This window comes from Aquarana catesbeiana, linkage group LG11 (genome assembly GCF_042186555.1).
Source record: "Aquarana catesbeiana isolate 2022-GZ linkage group LG11, ASM4218655v1, whole genome shotgun sequence".
Classification (NCBI taxonomy): domain Eukaryota; kingdom Metazoa; phylum Chordata; class Amphibia; order Anura; family Ranidae; genus Aquarana; species Aquarana catesbeiana.
This window is the reverse complement of record NC_133334.1, coordinates 43,115,287-43,138,285: the sequence shown is the minus strand read 5'-3', so window position 1 is coordinate 43,138,285 and position 22,999 is coordinate 43,115,287. Positions and strand designations below refer to the sequence as shown.

The 22,999-nt window shown below is 42.7% G+C and overlaps 1 protein-coding gene across 10 annotated transcripts in view; it reads right to left on the bottom strand.

The window, feature by feature from the left end:
- Positions 1–22,999, bottom strand: part of SHANK2 (SH3 and multiple ankyrin repeat domains 2) — a 951,897-nt gene that overhangs the window by 457,404 nt on the left and 471,494 nt on the right. For all 10 annotated transcript variants that reach the window (XM_073604227.1, XM_073604226.1, XM_073604228.1 and 7 more), the window contains one exon: positions 1,560–1,866. In XM_073604227.1, the coding sequence (XP_073460328.1) occupies positions 1,560–1,866 (307 nt within the window). The remainder of the gene's footprint in view (positions 1–1,559; positions 1,867–22,999) is intronic.

Here is a 22,999-nt window from a genome sequence, read left to right as displayed (position 1 = left end):
CCTCTGCAAGAGATGTCCCTCCTGCTCAACTCAGAAATTCGGGAGGTATTCTATTGATAATGAAAATGACTGTAATTAGAATTGTACATTTTGGATTTTTCCTTTTAAACCTTTCTCTGAAAATTTACAGTCACTATAGAATATAAATTTACTTATTGCTGTAGTAACTGCATGCATTAAAGGATCACTAAAGATATGCAGCTCGTTTTGCACAGAGTGGCCCCGAACCTGGTCTTCTGGGGTCCCTCGGCGGCTGTCTCGGCTCCCCCCCCCCCGCAAGGACTCAACACCTTCATGCGAGCTCCCTCGCATGGTGTTGAGTGCTTGCAGGCACGCTCCCGTGATACAGCCGGGGGCCATAGCTGCTCACTGTATCACTTGGCCCCGCCCCCCAGATGCGCTGCGTCATTGGATGTGATTGACAGCAGCACAAGCCAATGGCTGGGCTGCTTTCAATCCATCCACTGCAACCAATCAATGGCCAAGGTTAGCAGCGAATAGGATGTCGGAGGTGAGCACGGGTCTTTCGAGGGGTCAGGTAAGTAAAACGGGGGTTGGGGGGGCGGTATTGTCGGATGTTTTCTTTTTCGTTTTGGATAGACTGGAGGGGGATTAGGACTCCAGTCATTTTTTATTGCCGTCTGTTCCCACTTTAGGGAGATTCACCCTCTCTATTTGTCCTGTTTACCATTATCATCGAAAGTGAAAGTAAAAAAAATCCAAAATTTTGGGTTGTCCCCAGAAAAGGAATAGAGGGGAAATGATTCAATTGTGATACTAGTTCTGTTGATGCTGGTGACAACCAGGTGTCCTCTCACTTTGGAGGGTTTTCCTCTCACTTCCTGGTTTGCCTATGGGACAGGAAGCCAAGTGAAATCTCCCCAATCGATGGCAAAAAACCCCAAAAAACCTGACAGGGGTTATAACCTCTTCCCCGTTACTCCATCCAAACTGTAACAAAAAATGTTTCCTTTAGTTTCATTATGTCAGATGGTAAGTTTATATAGACAACTGAATAACTGGCACAATTAGGGAGTCTTGGGGACAAGAGTTATAAGACACTTCTCTAGTGTGCTGCCAGATCTATCTTGTATAAATGGCACAAAGGGCATTTGCTCCAAGCCTACCAGGCCAAGAGCCCAACAATATCAACTGGAAACCACTCCGGTGAGGATGGGGAAAGCTCATGACTCTGACCTTTCTAATGCACTATGAATACTTTGCAAGTTCTAGTTACACAGAATGGAAGAGCTTGCCCACATTGACCAACTCATATCTGTGTTCCACTTTAATTATGAACTGTTGCTCAGAGAAGACCATTGTCTTGCTGCAGTAGACGGCTGTGATGCAGGTGAAATGTGAAATGGTGGTTCTCATCACTGTGAAAGCCTGACTACACAGGCAGGAAGCCCTCTTGTTTTACAATATGGAAGATATTAATTTATAAAGAACCCCCTTTTTACGGATTACTTTTTTGTCATTCGGATCAGGTTGGAGGCCATACAAGAACACATTCTGTAACAGCAAGTCCACAATTTCACTACATGGTCAGTGCATACCTGACGTGCCTGTGCTGCTGTCTCTTTGCATCCTCTCCCAAACGGTTCAAAGATGGCGAGCGGCTCCGGGGGACCTGGGAATAGCTCCCAATAGTTTTTACAGTGCCATTAGGATTATTCTGCATCTGTTGCAGCAACTGTGGTGAGAGGCTGCGGTGTAAAGAAGATGAGGCAGCAGACCACTCGGGAACGTTGTTGACGTTGAGGTTGTTGTCGCTGTTGGAGCGGAGGAGGACCCTGGGTGCTGCCAAAGTGCTCTGTAGCCCCCTCCTCCGGTGTGAGTAGCTGGGAGCTTCCCTGAACGGCACTGAAAGACAAAAATTAAATTCAATGAGACAAACAAAAATTATTAAAAATGGAACTAAAGACCAAAAAAAAAAATAACAGTAAAAATCTATGAAGTTTGGAAAGAAGTTTTGTTTTTCTTTTTGGACTATGTCCCTGCTAAGGAGATTTTCCCTCAGTTCCTTTATTTTCATTAGTATAGAAAATTATCAGAATCTCAAGTGGGAACAAAGACTGCAATTTTAAACACTGAGTAGAAGGATTAGAATCTTTACCAAGTTTCAGACACCATCCTGTTGGGGCAATTCTTCTCACTTCCTTTGTGGTCACATGAAGAATATGGTGAGCTGGTGTGTTTTAAACCATAAGCTACAAATCAGAAACAATCCAGAAGATGAATAAGTAAGCTAATTTCTTTTGATTGGCTTCAGGTCCACTAACATTTAGCTCCTAGAACAGATTCTTTGTTTAAGACTAGGCACTTATAATATGAAACACGCCAACTTAAGGATGTACTACATATGTCAACTTTTCAGGAAAAAATAATAATTATAAATGTACATATTTTAGCAGGAAAAATATGTGCATTTATCATTTTTTTCAGAGAACCCTGCAGAGCATTGCACCTGCGATCCGTAGATTGTGGGTGCACTGTCAAACTCCTGCAACATGTCTTCCAGCTTTGTGCCCATACCTCCATACAGGCTTTCTGTTACAAAGCTGAAGGGAGGGTGAATGAGCCACAAAGGCATTCATCAGCACCCTTTGAGAACTACAAGCTGTCTGCCACGGTGGAAGAGGGGACTTGCAGTCTCTTCCTTCACAGATTCCTGTGAATGAATGACATGGCTGAGTGGGTGGATTTGAAATGTGACAGTGATGAGTGGGGGTGGGCAGCAGTGTTAGGCAGTAGCTAAAGCATTGTACAAGTTATACCCTAAATATTGGTGTAACATGTTACACCTCAAACATGGGTGTAACATGCTCCAAAGTGAACCTATCCTTTAAGAATGATTGAGAAATTTGCTCATACAAGTAGTAATTAAAGTACTTTATAAAAAATGCCAGACTTATTAACTGAAAGTAGGTGGGCGCCCCTCCAAATGATTGATTTCAGGCATTTTCAGTGAAGGGTACTGTTAATGCTGTAGAATACAGCAGTGTTTCTCAACTATAGTCCTCAAGACGCCCCCCAACTGGTCATGTTTTCAGGATTTACCTCAGATGAAACGGCTGTGGTAATTACTAAGGAAGTGAAACTGATCAAATCACCTGTGCAAAATAATGGAGGGCCTGAAAACATGACCTGTTGGGGTTCCTTGAGAACTGGAGTTGAGAAACACTGGTATGCAGCACTAATACATTGTGAGCTTCCACCCTTGTGGGGATGTTTGGAGAAAACCTTTCTCTGTTCCCCATTCTTGCGCCCCATGCACAAAGACATTTTTAATGTGACGGAAGTCAAGTGACTGCATGGAACCCTGACCTCAACCCTATCAATAATCTCTGAAAGATGGAGTCTACTGAACAGGAATGGCAACAGCCAACCAGATCTTTTAATTCAACCTACCTAACCTCACAAATGGCCTTTTGGGTGAATGGGCACAAATTCCCACAAACACACTTCTATATCTTGAGGAAAGCATTCCCAGAATAGTGTAGGCTTATATACAGTAGCTACAAAGAAAGTGCCATATTTATAATAATAATAATAACACCAGTGATTTTGAAATGGTATGTCGAGTGTGATGGTCAGGTGTTCCAGACTTATGGGCATATAGTGTGTATATATTGTGAGGGATTAGCTCAACAGTAGGGTGTGTGCGATTCTCTGGATGAGTTCACACCACTTTAAACAGGTACAGGTTACTGGTGAAACACTCATGTCATTTATTTACAAATACTATATACAATATGTACAGGAACAATAACAGAAAAAAAAAAAACACGACTTACTGACATACAGGATCCCTGGCTTAAAGACCTGGATCAACCTACAGCTGCCCAGGTGCCTAACCCTATGCAAAAAAGTTCTTTCCACACAGGCTGTGTCTCATCGAATATGGACGGTATTGTACCATATAGGTACTCAGAGCTCCCCAGTCTGACATACACAGAAATGTTTCCAGTGTGGAGCAAAATCCCTGAGCAGTCTGGGATTCTATACAGAGCCCTAAATGACCAGATCTGCTTCAGTTGGGCTGCTTACCTAATCAGCCAGACCATATCTAGGAGATATACAGTGTCTTACAAAAGTGAGTACACCCCTCACATTTTTGTAAATATTTAATTATATCTTTTCATGTGACAACACTGAAGAAATGTTCAGTGTTTACTTTTCAGTGTTTACTTTGCTACAATGTAAAGTAGTGAGTGTACAGCTTGTATAACAGTGTAAATTTGCTGTCCCCTCAAAATAACTCAACACACAGCCATTCATTTCTAAACCGCTGGCAACAAAAGTGAGTACACCCCTAAGTGAAAATGTCAAAATTGGGCCCAAAGTGGCAATATTTTGTGTGGCCACCATTATTTTCCAGCACTGCCTTAACCCTCTTGGGCATGGAGTTCACCAGAGCTTCACAGGTTGCCATTGGAGTCCTCATGGAGCTGGTGGATGTTAGAGACCTTGCGCTCCTCCACCTTCCATTTGAGGATGCCCCACAGATGCTCAATAGGGTTTAGGTCTGGAGACATGCTTGACCAGTCCATCACCTTTACCCTCAGCTTCTTTAGCAAGGGAGTGGTTGTCTTGGAGGTGTGTTGGGGGGGTCGTTATCATGTTGGAATACTGCCCTGCGGCCCAGTCGACGAAGAGAGGGGATCATGCTCTGCTTCAGTATGTCACAGTACATGTTAGCATTCATGGTTCCCTCAATGAACTGTAGCTCCCCAGTGCTGGCAGCACTCATGCAGCCCCAGACCATGACACTTCCACCACCATGCTTGACTGTAGGCAAGACACACTTGTCTTTGTACTCCTCACCTGGTTGCTGCCACACACGCTTGACACCATCTGAACCAAATAAGTTTATCTTGGTCTCATCAGACCACAGGACATGGTTCCAGTAATCCATGTCCTTAGTCCGCTTGTCTTCAGCAAACTGTTTGCAGGCTTTCTTGTGCATCATCTTTAGAAGAGGCTTCCTTCTGGGACGACAGCCATGCAGACCAATTTACTTCAGTGTCCGGCGTATGGTCTGAGCACTGACAGGCTGACCCCCCACCCCTCCAACCTCTGCAGCAATGCTGGCAGCACTCATACGTCTATTCCCCAAAGACAACCTCTGAATATGACGCTGAGCACCTGCACTCAACCTCTTTGGTCGACCATAGCGAGGCCTGTTCTGAGTAGAACCTGTGCTGTTAAACCGCTGTATGGCCTTGGCCACCATGCTGCAGCTCAGTTTCAGGATCTTGGCAATCTTCTTATAGCCTAAACCATTTTTATGTAGAGCAACAATTCTTTTTTTCAGATCCTCAGAGAGTTCTTTGCCATGAGGTGCCATGTTGAACTTCCAGTGACCAGTATGAGAGAGTGAGAGCGATAACACCAAATTTAACACACCTGCTCCCCATTCACACCTGAGACCTTGTAACACTGAGTCACATGACACCGGGGAGGGAAAATGGCTAATTGGGCCTAATTTTGGACATTTTCACTAGGGGCATACTCGCTTTTGTTGCCAGCCGTTTAGACATTAATGGCTGTGTGTTGAGTGGACAGCAAATTTACACTGTTATGCCCCGTACACACGATTGGAATTTCCGTCGGAAAAACCTTGGATGGTTTTTCCAACGGAATTCCGCTCAAGCTTGCCTTGCATACACACGGTCACACAAAAGTTCTCTGAACTTTCGACCGTCAAGAACTCGGTGACGTACAACACTACGACAAGCCGAGAAAATGAAGTTCAATGATTCCGAGCATGCGCTGAATTGTTGCCGAGCATGCGTAGAAATTTTGCCCGTCGGAATTGCTACAGACGATCGGAACTTACAAAAGGAACTTTTTCCATCGGAAAAATAGAGAACCTGCTCTCAATCTTTTGCTGGCGGAAATTCCGCCAGCAAAAGTCCGATGGAGCATACACACGGTCGGAAATTTCCGACCAAAAGCTCACATCGGACTTTTGCTGGCGGGATTTCCGATCGTGTGTACGGGGCATTATACAAGCTGTACAATCACTACTTTACATTGAAGCAAAGTGTCATTTCTTCAGTGTTGTCACATAAGATATAAAAAGATATAAGATATAATAAAATATTTACAAAAATGTGAGGGGTGTACTCACCTTTGTGAGATAAATATATATATATATATATATATACACAAACACATGTGCCACTGTATTATATATGCACACACTTTTTTTTCACCAAACCTGCATCTCTTACTCCATATTGATTTTTCCAAAACAACAGATGTACTCCAATGGGTACTAATTACATGTAGCCTACATCATTTCAGAATTTGTTTTGAAGCAACAAACTGCATATTTCTTCATCTTTCATTTAGTGGAAGCTGATTTTTTTTTTGTTCTAAGATGTACAATACAGTCTCCAAAAGCCAGGGAGAGTATTGAGGCACACAAACATGCTAAACATTACAAGCCATGCCAGATCGGAAAGAGCTGCCAAGTGTTTCTGTGACTGATAAACACACTGGAGATGGGGTGGAGAGAGGACGAGATCTGGAGACCAGTTATCCGTAGCACCAAGTTATATATAGAATCACACACACACAGCCGCTGCATGCAGCTTGCCATTGACAGCTCAGTATGGGTGGCACTCATTACAAATATACAGTATCCTTCTGATTGTTAAACAGCACAGCCCCCCCTCCCTTCTTCATGGAAGAGCGGGTCCTGTGAGACTTTCGTATATAAAAGATATAGAAATAGTGTTCACTAGGAATTAGTCATCAATGAGGATAAGCAGTGCTGTTTTACAATCTCCATAAATGTTTAGTCTGTGAATGAGCTAGGCAATTCACAAGCTTACCTGCGTACAGTAAATATTAAGTAAACAGAGATATAACCTAATGGGAATAAAGTATGTGGTTGAATATGCATTCTATGGCTGAAGAAATCCATGTACACCACCAATCTTTGAAAACCTGCATGGAAGAGATCATGCTCTCTTTCTTTCATCACTCAGAAGCTGGAGTCAATGAAAGGCATAAATACAGAAAAATACATGGTGATCCTGCCAGAAATCCAATGAGCTCCTAGCTTTCTGTTGTTGCCAGACAAAGCTGCCTCTGTTTTTTTGAAATACCAAGCAAAGTTCTCCCTAGCTGGACTACAGAATTCCACCTATCCTTGCCCCTCTCCACTTGTATGCATTGATTTTTTTTTTTTACCAGCAAAGCAATACTACTGCCTTGACACCCAAGGGTGTGCCCACAAACTGTGTGTTGGGTAAAGGGATGCTGACAGATTTAGTATAATAGGACCTATCATAGGGCATCCTGCTGTTCCCTCCTCCTAGAACAGCGATGGCGAACCTTGGCACTCCAGATGTTTTGGAACTACATTTACCATGATGCTCATGCACTCTGCAGTGTAGCTGAGCATCATGGGAAATGTAGTTCCAAAACATCTTGGGTGCCAAGGTTCGTCATCACTGTCCTAGAAGCTGCCTCTGTAAGAATTCTTAAGCTTGGTGATGATGCCACAGGGAGTAATAAAAGTTGTTTCTTGCTACAGAAACTAGTAAAAGAAAAACATAATGTGGGGACATGTTCTAGATCAGTGTATCTCAACCTTTTTTCAGTCAAGGCACCCTTTAAATTTCTGCAGAATCACGAGGCATCCCATTCTAGAATGTAAAAATCGAAACTAATAGTTTTACATATTGCATTAATATCCACACAAGTAGGACACTGAATGTTAGAGGTGACTTATTCTTCCAAAGCAAATACATCTTTGCACACTAGTGTTTTTCTTCTTCCTCACTGAGCTAATGTGAACCCAGTACCGATGGAGTGGGGTAGTGGGGGTACGGGTGCCCAATGTCCTCATTATCAACCAATGACATTATTGGCTGTTAGGACGCCAGTGGCTGGAAAGTTGTAATGATGCACAATAAAACCTGCTGGCTTATTAACAATTCTTGGGCAATTTCAAGGTATTTTGCAAAGGCACACCTGAAGAAACCTGAAAGCACCCTGAATGAGACAGGCTGTTCTAGATCAGTGGTTCTCAACCCTGTCCTCAAGTACCCCCAACAGGCCATTTTTGCAGGTTTTCCTTTATCTTGCACAGGTGCTTTAACCACTTGGCGTCCACGCTATAGCCGAATGACGGCTACAGCGCTGATCTGAATTTCCAGTGACGGCCACAGCGCGGACCTGAATTTCCAGTGACGGCCACAGCAAGGACCTGAATTTTCAGTGATGGCCACAGCGTGGACCTGAATTTCCAGTGACGGCCACAGCGTGGACCTGAATTTCCAGTGACGGCCACAGCAAGGACCTGAATTTTCAGTGACGGCCACAGCGTGGACCTGAATTTCCAGTGACGGCCACAGCGCGGACCTGAATTTCCAGTGACGGCCACAGCACGGACCTGAATTTCCAGTGACGGCCACAGCGCGGACCTGAATTTCCAATGACGGCCACAGCACGGACCTGAACTTCTCACTGAGACTCGGGTGATCACAGATCCAAGTAAGGGGCCGATCCCGGCCAGCTGACAGCGTGAGGAGAAAAAAAAGCCGATCACCAGCTTATGTGCAAGGGACATCGGTCCCGAAGAGGACGAGGCAATTCTGCCTCATCTGTGCCCAACAGTACCCCCTGCCAGGCAACATTTTATCTAAGAGAAATTCCCAAAACATGGCCTGATGGGGGTACTTGAGGACAGGGTTGAGAACCACTAGATGAACTAGATGATGTTCTAGATCAGTGATGGTGAACCTATGGCACGCGTGCCACAGCTGGCACGCCAAGCCCTCTCTGTCTGCACGCCAGGGGAATCTCCCAGCCAGGCAGTCACTTGCACTGACGGTGCAGGCATGGAGGAGCCCACTCCCTTCCTTGCATTAGTGCCAGTGACGTCAGCAGAGGGGTGGGCAGCCAGTCATCTTGTCCCATGTGTGATGTTTAGGGGGGGTGTAAAATTCTTCCTCCACCATCCCAACTCTGTTCTGCAGCTTAGTGCCTCCCTCAGACCCCTACACCTACGGTAAGGAATTCGGGCATTCCTTTCTGCAGGCACCCTATTCCAGCTCCCCCTCCTCCAGGACGACTTTGGTTTAGTCTGTCCCTCTAGTGCAGCCTGGTAGGTGAGTGCATGTTTTAGGTAGGTGAGTGTAATGGTCAGGTAGGTAAGTGCATGTGTCAGGTAGGTGAGTGTAATGGTCAGGTAGGTGTGTGTAATGGTCAGGTAGGTGAGTGCATGTGTCAGGTAGGTGAATGTAATGGTCAGGTAGGTCAATGCATGTGTCAGGTAGGTGAGTGTAATGGTCAGGTAGGTCAATGCATGTGTCAGGTAGGTGAGTGCATGTGTCGGGTAGGTGAGTGTAATGGTCAGGTAGGTCAATGCATGTGTCAGGTAGGTTAGTGTAATGGTCAGGTAGGTGAGTGCATGTGTCGGGTAGGTGAGTGTAATGGTCAGGTAGGTCAATGCATGTGTCAGGTAGGTGAGTGTAATGGTCAGGTATGTCAATGCATGTGTCAGGTAGGTGAGTGCATGTGTCAGGTAGGTGAGTGTAATGGTCAGGTAGGTGAGTGTAATGGTCAGGTAGGTCAATGCATGTGTCAGGTAGGTGAGTGCATGTGTCAGGTAGGTGAGTGTAATGGTCAGGTAGGTGAGTGTAATGGTCAGGTAGGTGAGTGCATGTGTCAGGTAGGTGAGTGTAATGGTCAGGTAGGTCAATGCATGTGTCAGGTAGGTGAGTGCATGTGTCGGGTAGGTGAGTGTAATGGTCAGGTAGGTCAATGCATGTGTCAGGTAGGTTAGTGTAATGGTCAGGTAGGTGAGTGCATGTGTCGGGTAGGTGAGTGTAATGGTCAGGTAGGTCAATGCATGTGTCAGGTAGGTTAGTGTAATGGTCAGGTAGGCCAGTGCATGTGTCAGGTAGGTTAGTGTTATGGTCAGGTAGGCCAGTGCATATGTCAGGTAGGTCAGTGTATGTTGCACAGTGTATTCTGAGCACAACGCATTCCTGAACCCTGCATTCTGAGCAAATCTGTCAGAATCGTACATTTTTGGTCCCTTAGGGCTCATTCAGAGGGATGATCAGTCCCATCCTCTGTGCAGAGCCGCTGGTAGGTTTAATTCTGTGTTGGCACTTTGAAAGAAATAAGTTGGTTTTGCGTTGCGGTTTGGGCACTCGGGCTCAAAAAGGTTCGCCATCACTGTTCTAGATGAACCAGCTTATAAATTGGATTTATACTATATCCTGGCATATCAAGCACCTTTGTAACTATAACTTTCTTTTTCTCCTTATGACACCTGGGAGTTGCACTGGAATCCTCAACATACAAGCACTTCCAATTTCTTGTCTTGTGGCTGAGGAAGATGTCTGTAGATGTCTTTAAATGCAGAAATAGTTATATCAAAAAAAGTATCTGCTGAATCCACTACTTCTGACATGCTAGCTGCTGGCACATGGACATGTTCTTTATAATGTTTTACTAATGCAAATGCAGCTTCATGTATGAAAATGCATGACCCAACACAAAATTGCACGATGCTGCTGCACAGTGAGCTCTATCAATGTTTTATATGTAATGGTATTGGTGTCCGTGCTACTCTTCTTTGGCCTCCTCTATAGTAGTCCCTGGCCTCGGCAGTTAAGCTAGATTCCGGAGCGCAAATGCAATGTCAGCCTGCATTTTGTTAACGTGGTTGCGTCCTGTTATTATAAAACTCCACGCCAATCCTGCTCAGCAAAAGTAAAAAGTGTTGCTTCACGCATGTGGGAAAAGCATATGGGAAATTGTTCTGCTTACAGAAGGTAGAACAGTTCCATATATTGTTTGTGTTGTGTTGTATGTCTAACAATATAGAAAACCCCATTTTTGAATGGAAGCATAATCTATGTGACATGAACATATGCAAGGAACGTGTACTGGTGCATAAAGGGAGGCCTTCTCTTAGAATGGGAACACCTGGCCTGCACAGAAGGAGAAATCTACATATTTTCAGAACTGCAAGGTGCTGACCACAGTATAGGAATTAATAAGGATCAATAATGCAATATATCTTTTTTAACTATGAGGCACTCATTCATTATGTTAGCTGTTATTTCGCACAAATATGCTAACATTGAAGCTGAAAAAGAGAAGCCCCGCTAGTTTCTTTCCTTCCCCACAGCCTTTAACTATGTTACAGGTTCTTTTTGGGGAAGGGAGGAGACAGAGTAACATTTTTTTTTTGGTACTCGCTCTCACTTCCACAATCCTTGGCTAGGTGAGGATGGAATCTCTCCTGTAGCCTCCTAAAACATGTCACTTGTCCAAAGAAGTTGAAGGACCATTCACAAAAGCACCACATGCCTATTCAGTAGGGAGCTGGCTATGGTTCCCCCATAAAGCCACAGTCAGCTTCTGTATCCAACATGGTAGATCCAGGAACCCGCAGCAATAAGAAGAACTAGCTGAGGGAAGACATCGCTGGACCCCAGGCACTGCTATGTACCTGATTTTTAAAATACTGTACTTACTGACTTTTAAGAAACAAATAAACTGAAGTTCCTCAGACTAAATTTTAACCCTTATGCTGCTAGCCTTAGTATATAGATAGGAAGGTACATAAAAATTTCGTTGTTATAAACATTTTATTACCTAATGCTTCGTACACACGATCGGACTTTCCGCCAACAAAACCGTGGAATTTTGTCCGAAGGGCGTTGGCTCAAACTTGTCTTGCATACACACGGCCACACAAATATTGGCAAACAATTACGAACGTAGTGACGTACTAGACCAGGGGTCTTCAAACTATGGCCCTCCAGTTGTCCAAGAACTACAATTCCCATCATGCCTAGCCATGTCTGTGAATGTCAGAGTTTTACAATGCCTCATGGGATGTGTAGTTCCGCAACAGCTGGAGGGCCGTAGTTTGAGGATCCCTGGGCTAGACGTAGTGCGTGGTTTTTCAGCTCTTTAGCGCCACCCCTTGTGCTCCTGCTAATTTTGTGTTAGTAGAAGTTTGGTGAGTGTTGATTCGCGCTTTTCTTTTCGCGTTTTTCATTTCCCGCTTTTAATTTCGTGCTTTTCAGTTCATTTATGAATGGCCGTTCTTCAAACAGACATGTTGCGGAATCGGAGGAGATAACGTGTTATTTATTGTTGGCCTTGGTGTTATTGTTTTGACATTTTTTTTTTTTGGTTGAATAATGATTTGGTATATTTTATATATTTTTGGATGCATAGAATGCACTTTTTGGTTAAGTTCTATTGGCAGATAGCATGCCTTTTTTTTTTTTTTTAAATGCAAAAAAACTGTGGAGAATAATACTCGGCTATGTGTTTTACTTCAAATGACAGTTTGGGAGTAGGCAGTTACATTTTAAAAAAAACAATGTAAAAATTGACAAGGGACACCAACATAGTTGATTCTTTGATCTTATAAACTATGAGATAATGGTGTTGTGGTAACTTGCACAAATAAAATTAAAAAAAGCATAATAATATTATTCTTGATCTTACTAGGCAAAAAAAAGCCTTTGAAAATTCGTTTGCAATAACTCCATCAGTATCTCCAGCAAAGCAGCTTCATTATTATCCCATTACAGAAGAAAAGAATGTGCTCTAAATTTCGAGATTTCATAATTTGCAGCATCACGAATGTTAATTCTTCATTATGAACGCTAGTTCAAAAGAACGACCGCTTCCGGCTCGTCCTTGCTTCCGAGCATGCGCGTTTGTACTTTGGACTTTTGTCCGACGGACTCGTGTACACACGATCAGATTATGGCCCAGGCCAAAATGATGTCATACATCCCGAGGGTTTTCATGGGCATTTTATTTCTTTCATCTGGAGAAGGGGAAGAAGGGTTTTCTCAGCCAAGCACACCCTCCTGCCTGCATGCCTGAGCCAAGTGCAGATGGATTCCAGGAAGAAAATGCTACATCAATCATCTGCCCTTACTTAAGATGGCCGCAGCTAAAAGTGCTAGGGGGTGTTTTTTCAAGGTGATTTCTCAACAAAATAAAGCATGAAGACATGGATTGATGGGTGAGTTTGCTTTGAACATTAAAAATAGTTAAATACTGTCTTAAATAGTGTTCTGCTTTATTAAGTTAGTTTCTACGACTTATCTCTATGTATTTTGAAGAGCTTTACATGTTCCATGTGACAAGACTGGGGAATTTGTAACCCTGTGCAACATCCTGTTCACAAGATGCTGAGAAGCTGCTTCCGGCATCTTCTGAAGAAAAGAACAGGCTGTTGGAGCATCATATGTGATAGAATGCAAAACATATCTAAAAAAATATGGCAGTGCTTGTGTACCATCGCCCTTTAGGTATCGCATAAAATACGCTTATCATTAACAATTCCTTTGTTTGACAAATTGCTGAAATCAATGTGGTGCATGTAAAGTAAATGATAAAGATGTGAATTACATGCAACTAAGAGGGTCTAAAAATCTAACATGCATGTGAGCTCCATTATAACAGACATATTCTGACTGGTGGGGAAAACGTTGACAGGTAAATGTATTAACCTGGGCATGGCCAAGTCAAGGCAAAATAGAAACCTGTATTATACACAATAAAGGCCGAGGGTAAATTGTTCTTTTTTATTTTTTTCTCAGTGACACAAGTCACTGGATTCTCACAACAGATACCGAATTGTAGAGACAGCTTTCAGATATGTTCTTTGAACATATTCAAATAAAACAATGCTTAAATTAGATTTTGAAAAATAATGCTGAATTGTGGCCAATTATGGAAGAGAACAGAGGAAAAAAAAACTAGAAGACGAGCATGATGTACACATTTCTAAAAGGTCACATGATTAGCAAAACAACCCTCAGTAAAACAGCGCTGTGCAAGATGGAGTAACAGACGCCTGAACTTCTCCAGATGGGAAGGCTAGGATATCCAACACTTCCAATAACAACCTGCTACATCTTCTACATCTTCCTCTCATACAGAGCATCACACGCTCTACAATAAGGCTAAAGAAGATCAGTGAAAAAATGTATGTATATTTATATATATATCTTTTTTGTGTGTATATATATATATATATATATATAGTGTGTGTATATGCAAAAAAAAAAAATTATATATATATATATATATATATATATATAATTTTTTTTGCATATATATATATATATATATATATATATATATATACACACACGTACATAGATACAAACACAATATATATATATATGTGTGCACACACCTACAGATCAGATCTAACACACTTCATTAAACGCGGATTCATTGAGCAACATTTTCAAACCATACAACCCTATGACCTACTCTAAGCAAGTGATTTCATTTTTGTGTTACACTGTCTGGATCTGTTAGCACACACATAACAAACCAGAGCCAATACCATGTGAAATACCTATGCTGCATTTACTCAACACACACCATTCAATGCTATTATCACATGGCATTTCTGCATCTACAAATTGTCCCCAAAATAGTAATCAAACATTGATGACAGCTAGGGTGGCCACCTCATCCCTTTAAACCCAAACACATATAAATTACACAGGTTCTGAGGCTAATTTAATGCAGATCAGGCACCGAGTTTAATTACCACATTAATCAGCCACATAAAATGTGTAATTTATGTGTTTGGGTTTAAAAGGATGTGGTGGTAACCCTAATAGCAGCCCATATATACATCACATTTTGGAAAAACAAGTCTAAAGTGAACTGAATGGGATAGGAATCGTAAACCACACTCTGATCCCTACTGTATTAAAGTGTATTGTATTTGTACTGCCTACCCCCAAGTTGTAAAGCGCTACGTAAGCTGTTGGCGCTATATAAATCCTGTATAATAATAATAATAATAATAATAATAAAAAAAACAAAGAGAAGTTCTCATGTTGGCTGCTGCCACAAAGGAACATAAAATATCACACACGGTATTGCTGCACTTTAGAGCTGTCCTTGGTCCTGAAATTGAATCAGTAACTGCACATTGTATGAAGAAAGTTCAAACTTAAATTTATTATGTTTTGATTATTATACTCAGCAGTGAACATTTAAATAAAACTGTCTGTGCTGTGTTATAAAAAGTTGCCTATGGGGTGGTAAAATAAGTGGTGTTACTACCTAGGCTTAAGGGATTGAAGACTGATGCCGCGTACACACGGTCGGACTTTACGGCAGACTTTGTCTGGTGGACTTTGACGGACTTTACGACGCACTTTCCAAATGAACGGACTTGCCTACACACGATCAACCAAAGTCTGACGGATTCGTATGTGATGACGTACACCGAACTAAAATAAGGAAGTTCATAGCCAGTAGCCAATAGCTGCCCTAGCGTCGCTTTTTGTCCGTCGGAGTAGCATACAGACGAGTGGACTTTTCGACCGGACTTGAGTCCGTCGGACAGATTTAAAACATGTTCCAAATCTAAGTCCGTCAAACTTCTGAGAAAAAAAAAGTCAGCTGGAGCCCACACACGATCGAATTGTCCGACGGACCCAGGTTCGCCAGACCAAATATGCCGTAAAGTCTGATCGTGTGTACGCGGCATTAGACAGCCTACCCCTTCCCAGACATCCTTGGCATTCTTCCTCTACCCCCTTTCCTCTCTCCTTCCCAATACCACCACTTTACATTGCTTTCATTTGTTCCCTTTACTTCCATGACATGATGGGTCTCGGAGGCACCCACACATTTCAGTGCTGCGAACAGAAAACACACACTAACACACTAAACTATGGAACCAACATAAATTTGTCAACATGTCATTGTATACCTCTGACAGACCTACATGTGATTCCTTGCACCCATATTTGGGGTGCCCAGACAAATTCACGGATTGTCACACTAATGCCCTGTACACACGACCGGTTTTGCCGTCGGAATAAACTCTGAAGGTTTCTCTGACGGAACTCTGATGGAATTCCATTCCAGCGGTCTTGCCTACACACGGTCAAACCAAATTCCGACCAAAGTCCGACCGTCCAGAACGCGGTGACGTACAACACTTACGACGGGACTAGGAAAAGGAAGTTCAGTAGCTAATAGCTTCAGTCTCATACTTGCTTTAGAGCATGGGTCGTTTTTTGGTCCGTCGGAACAGCATACAGACGATTGTTTCCCAGAAATATTTAGAACATGTTCCATTTCTAGGTCCATCAGAATTTTCAAAAAAAAAAAGTCCAATGAGGCCTATACACGATCAGAATAGACGATAAAAAGCTTCCGTCTGACTTTTTCTGTCGGACATTCCGCTTGTGTCTACGCGGTATTAAAGCGATTCTATTGCTGCACTGAGCTGCTGGCACCCGTCTACCAAGGTCTTTACACCCGCCATCTCTGCAACTTTTAAAACTTCCATAAAAAGATATTCCATAAAAATCGTTGATCTTATTCAGTGAAAAGTAAAGCAGATGGGGACACTTACATAAACATGGTAGTGTTAAGTGTACAGTGATTAGAAGGGGAAAAACACAAGTATAACAGCAACATTTAAGTCTAACTAATTTGCAGCAGATGCCTGAGAGTACCATTCACATCACTCCCTAACCCCCAAAAGTACTTAACGTCTAACATCCTTAGAACAGTCATTATGTCACGCACACACTAAGGCCGATTAAGTGACATGAAATTAATCTACAAGCCTATTTTTGGGGTAGTGGCATAGTAAGAACATAGTGGGGGTTATTTACTAAAGGCAAATCCACTTTGCACTACAAGTGCAAGCCACAAGTGCAAAGTGCACTTGAAATTGCAATGAAAGTGCACTTTGAAGTGAGTGCAGTCGCTGTAGATCTGAGGGGGACATGCAAGGAAAATAAAAAACAGCATTTTAGCTTGCACATGATTGGATAATAAAATCAGCAGAGCTTCCCCTCATTTCAGATCTACCCCTCAGATTTACAGCGACTGCACTTCCAAGGGCACGTTGCGCTTGTAGTTTGCACTTGTAGTGCGAAGTGGATTTGCCTTTCGTAAATAACCCTCACAGTGTCATGCAAATTGTCTGAGGTCATGCAGGGCTCCAATACTAAACACAAGTACTGGAGTATTGGACACACAAGTGTGGCACAGGACACACAAAGCCCACTATTGTAACATGCATTCTAACCCTTCCCATAACATGTGTAATAACCCACTTATCTTAAAGCTGGCCATATATGTGGGAAGTTGATACATCATTCAAACGTAAAATTCCATATTCTGTTGACATAGACAACGCCGAAATTGTGGTTTCAGTCAAAAAGATGATGGGACTGAAATTCCCCAGGTAGAATGTGATGGAAAAAAATTTTAATCGCTTCAGTGTTTACAGTATCGATTCAATTCACGTTTGATCCTTTAATAAACTGAACTGATGCTGTCTCTAGGATGGAAAAGGACCTGGGGGTCCTAGTAGATGATAGGCTCAGCAACAGCATGCAATGCCAAGCTGCTGCTAACAAAGCAAACAGAATATTAGCATGCATTAAAAAAGGGGATTAACACCAGAGATAAAACGATAATTCTCCCGCTCTACAAGACTCTGGTCTGGCCGCACCTGGAGTATGCTGTCCAGTTCTGGGCACCAGTCCTCAGGAAGGATGTACTGGAAATGGAGCGAGTACAAAGAAGGGCAACAAAGCTAATAAAGGTTCTGGAGGATCTTAGTTATGAGGAAAGGTTGCGAGCACTGAACTTATTCTCTCTGGAGAAGAGACGTTTGAGAGGGGATATGATTTAAATTTATAAATACTGTACTGGTGACCCCACAATAGGGATAAAACTTTTTCGTGGAAGGGAGTTTAACAAGACTCGTGGCCACTCATTAAAATTAGAAGAAAAGAGGTTTGACCTTAAACTACGTGGAGGGTTCTTTACTGGAAGAGCAGCAAGGATGTGGAATTCCCTTCCACAGGCGGTGGTCTCAGCGGGAAGCATTGATAGTTTAACAAAACTATTAGATAAGCACCTGAATGACCACAACATACAGGGATATACAATGTAATACTGACATATAATCACACACATAGGTTGGACTTGATGGACTTGTGTCTTTTTTCAACCGCATCTACTAATATTAATTACCCTGTTTGGACTTCCATAAAAAGATATGTACGGTATATAGTAACCCATCTGGACACTATGCTTTTATAAATATGAACAAAAGGCAAAAAGGAAACAAAGAACTCACACATGAAACATTTTTAAAACCAGGTTATTTTGATAGCTGAATAAATTGATTGATGGGGGAATTTGCCTCTTTAATGCACAATCACCAAAATTGAAACATTTCATGGTCAAACTTTACTACAATACCTCATTAAAGAAAATATGTCATGGGAAAAATCTGGAAGTTGAGTATATAGTCATCACTATGAAAAATGCTTTAATTCTTTGAGTCACTAATCCACAACAATTATGCAGACTTTTCTCTGACACTTCAATCACCAGTTTTAGTAAATAACCCCCTCAGTACTTGTTTTTGGTCAATGATTCAGAAAGTACTAAAGCCAGAGAGTCAGCTTAAAACCCAGGCAACTAGCCTCTTTGGAACAGTCAGTAATTGTGGGAAAACATACGTCTTTCTTGACAGGTTTTCTTTAAAATGACGGCAATGGTATAATATACTTCCTTTAAAGGAAATATATTGTTTTTTGTTTTTAATCCAACGGAGTGTGCTATAAGCATCTGACTGTTGCAATTGTAAGTTTAAAATGCAAGAGATACTTGAATAGTAATTGATTGTCAATAATATGTATAGGCATTGACTGTTTGTGCTTATCTTTGTAGAGTTATCATATTCTATCTACCCCTGAGGAAGGAGTAGCTCTAGTAGACTCCGAAACGCGTCGGTTGAAGGATAATTCCTACATACCATCTATTTGTAACAATTGTATCACCAGTAGTGGCTGTAACGTATACTTTATAATATATATGTTTTAACTATGTATTTCTAATAAAATATATGCAAACTTTTTCTACTACATTAAGTTGTTACATTTGTCTGAGTGCCGTTAAAGTCCAAACCCCAAGGGGAACTCCTTTTTCTCTGTTCATACAATAGGATGTTGGCACCGTGAAATAATCACTGACATTTTCTATATTTTCTTTAAAGTTACAGCAGTTAAAGCAGGTACTCTAAAGCCTTGTACATACAGTGCGATTGTTGGCCAACCGAGTGTCAGATTTTTGTCTTAAGGGCATGTGCCAGGATTTTGTCTTGCATACTAACGTTACACAATTGTTGTGCCACAAACACGAACATAGTGATGTACTACGAGGAAATTCAGCTCTTGAGTGCCACCCTTTGGGCCCCTTCTGCTAATTTCGTGTTTGGTGAGCATTGATTCCAAGCATGCGTGTTTGTACTTTCGACTTGTGTGACGGATTTGTGTACTGACCATCCGAAAATCTGACGTCAAACCATTGTACTAACGGTAAGATTTTAGGACAACAGTCTTTCAACAGACAATCCCCTGCCAACAATCGTGCTGTGTGTACGAGGCTTTAGACCCCATACACGCTATTAGATTTTCTGCAGATTTTTGTCTTCAGATTTACCAAAACCATGTAGTGCAAGGGTCTGCATGATTGCATACAAATTGAAACTCTTATGCTGCGTACACATGGTCGGAATTTCGGCCCGCAAAAGACCGATGAGAGTTTTTCATTGGAAAATGCGACTGTGTGTATGCTCCATCGGTCTTTTGCTGGCGGAATTCCAGTCAGCAAAAGATTAAGGGCATGCTTTCAATTTTTCGGTTGGGAAAAGTTCCTATGCGAAAATGCGATCGTCTGTGGCAATTCCAACGCACAAAATCCCTATGCATGCTCTGAAACAATTCGACGCATGCTCGGAAGCACTGAACGTCATTTTCACAGCTCGTCGTAGTGTTGTACATCAACGCGTTCTTCACTGTCGTAATTTCAGCGAACGTTTGCATGACCGTGTGTATGCAAGGCAAACTTGAGCAGAATCCCGTCGGAAAAGCCGTCATATCTTTTTCCAATGAGAAAACCAATCGTGTGTACGCGGCATTGAGGTTTGACCTCATATTATATGGTTTTATCTGCAGAAAATCTAATAGCGTGTATAGGCTATACAATGGCAAAGAAAAAAAAAATGATACACACACACACACTATATACCAAAGTAGTAAACAATATAACAAACTAGAACTTTTTTGTACTTCACTGAGCAAAATTATAAACACAACACTTTTGTGTTTGCCCCTATTTATCATGAGCTGATTGCAAAGTCCTACGACTTTTTCTATGTACACAAAAGGCCTATTTCTCTCAAATAGTATTCACAAATCTGTGTTAGTGAGCACTTCTCCTTTGCCGAGATAATCCATCCACCTCACAGGTGTGGCATTTCAAGATGCTGTTTAGACAGCATGATTATTGCACAAGTGTGCCTTAGGCTGGCCACAATAAAAGGCCACTCTAAAATGTGCAGTTTTATCACACAGCACAATGCCACAGATGTCGCAAGTTTTGAGGGAGCGTGCAATTGGCAGGCTGACTGCAGGAATGCTGACTGCAGCCCCCCCCCCTCCCATACACACACACACACCTGTATATATGGCAGTCCCCCTAACACACACCTGTATATATGTCAGCCCCCCCCATACATACACACACCTGTATATATGGCAGCCCCCCTCACACACACCTGTATATATTTCAGCCCCTCCCCACACACACACCTGTATATATATCAGCAACCCCCACACACACCTGTATATATGGCAGCCACCCCTCCACACACCTGTATATATGTCAGCGCCCCCCCCCACACACACACACCTGTATATATGGCAGCCACCCCCATACATACACACACCTGTATATATGGCAGCCCCCCTCACACACACCTGTATATATTTCAGCCCCTCCCCACACACACACCTGTATATATATCAGCAACCCCCACACACACCTGTATATATGGCAGCCACCCCTCCACACACCTGTATATATGTCAGCGCCCCCCCCCACACACACACACCTGTATATATGTCAGCCCCCCCCATACATACACACACCTGTATATATGGCAGCCCCCCTCACACACACCTGTATATATTTCAGCCCCTCCCCACACACACACCTGTATATATATCAGCAACCCCCACACACACCTGTATATATGGCAGCCACCCCTCCACACACCTGTATATATGTCAGCGCCCCCCCCCACACACACACACCTGTATATATGGCAGCCACCCCTCCACACACCTGTATATATGTCAGCGCCCCCCCCACACACACACACCTGTATATATGGCAGCCACCCCTCCACACACCTGTATATATGTCAGCGCCCCCCCCACACACACCCCTGTATATATGTCAGCCACCCCTCCACACATACACACATATATCAGCGCCCCCCCACACACACACACCTGTATATATGTCAGTCACCCCTCCACACACCTGTATATATGTCAGCCCCCCCCACACACCTGTATATATGTCAACCCCCCCACACCCTCCCTGTACACAAACAGCCCCCCTCCCTTTCCTTCACAGCCCCTACTTGTAACTTCCTACCTGGTCCCAGCTCGTTTTTACAAAGCTGACATGTTGCTGAGAAGCTCAGTAGAGGCAGATCACTGTCACACGAGGGGTGCACATGCACATAGTAGCCAGAGGTGGCAGTAAAGAGCTTGATGTCTAAAATCAATGACACGAGAACTGCAGAGACTGTGAGATCGTTTCTATACTGCACAGAACTGATCCCCTTCACCCGTCCTGCCTTCTTCTGGCCTGGGCGGGCCCCTTACAGTTGTAACGGCTGTACCCCCCTAATGGCGGCCCTGAATATATCCCATGTAGTGCACCAAAGCCCTTGGTCTAATAACCATAGCAGTGTGCTTAAACTAGGCTAGACAATTTAATGAGTGGAGTTGCCCTTTAACAAGGTACAAAACAACACCAAATACGCTACTCACAGGAGGTGTAACCAACCCTCTGACCACACAGGGGAAATCAGGCGTTGGTTCAATCGTTTATTTTTAGTTCATTGAGGACACATTTATACATTTTTTCAGCAAGCAAGTTTTATTTTATTCATGTATATAACAGACTAGCAGCGTTTCTTGTTGGGAAACGATTATTAGAATTTGGTTTCAGCACACCATAATGTTTACAAAAGATTCACTTTTATTGCATCATAAAGAACACCATACTGCAAAGTTTTGGAGCCATGCATGTCTCTCTCATCAAGGCATGCATTATACTACACTTACAAAATATTCTATTGATGCCACGCACCATGCCAGTCTTTACATAACCCACAGTATGGTTGACTCTGGTAGGCTGTGTGATGGGAATATGTTTATTGCTTGATGGGAAATAAATCCAGGACCCCCACATCACTAGGCCGGAGTGTAGCTCATTATAAGGCCACATTTATCTTCTGGCTGTCACCATCACTACATACTGTATACTGCATAGTAAATCTAGGTTAAACTGAAGGTGACACGTTTTATAAAGATGAACAATGTTTAGTTCACCTTGCCATAACATCAAAGGTTACTATTTATTAAAGTCATTAAATAGGAACAAGGATTACATGCTATACTAACACTGTGAGGAATTCACAAAGTGGTGACCTTCGTAGATGCCATTTATTAAAGCCTTGGAGGCAATATCAGAGGGAGCAAGTATAGTAATTAGAGAAGAAGGTTAGGAGGCTAATTCATTTCTAAAAGAGTAGTGGGTACACAGAGAGGTCTCCCAGCACAAAGCAGTGGGTAAAGCGACAGCTGGCTGAGAAAGCATACCATAGGATAGTCGACTTGGCCTGTTACCCTAGGTTCACACCCACGTGTTTTTTAGTGCGTTTTGCAGTTTGCAGAAATGCAATACAGTCCATTTAACATGGTTTCCTATGGTACAAGTTCACAACCATGCGTTTTGTGGCCGGAGCGTCTTTGGAAAGGGTTGGGGACTTTTTCCCCGCGATTTGCGGGTAATATACTTCAATGGAACCACACCAGAAATGCAAGTGTCG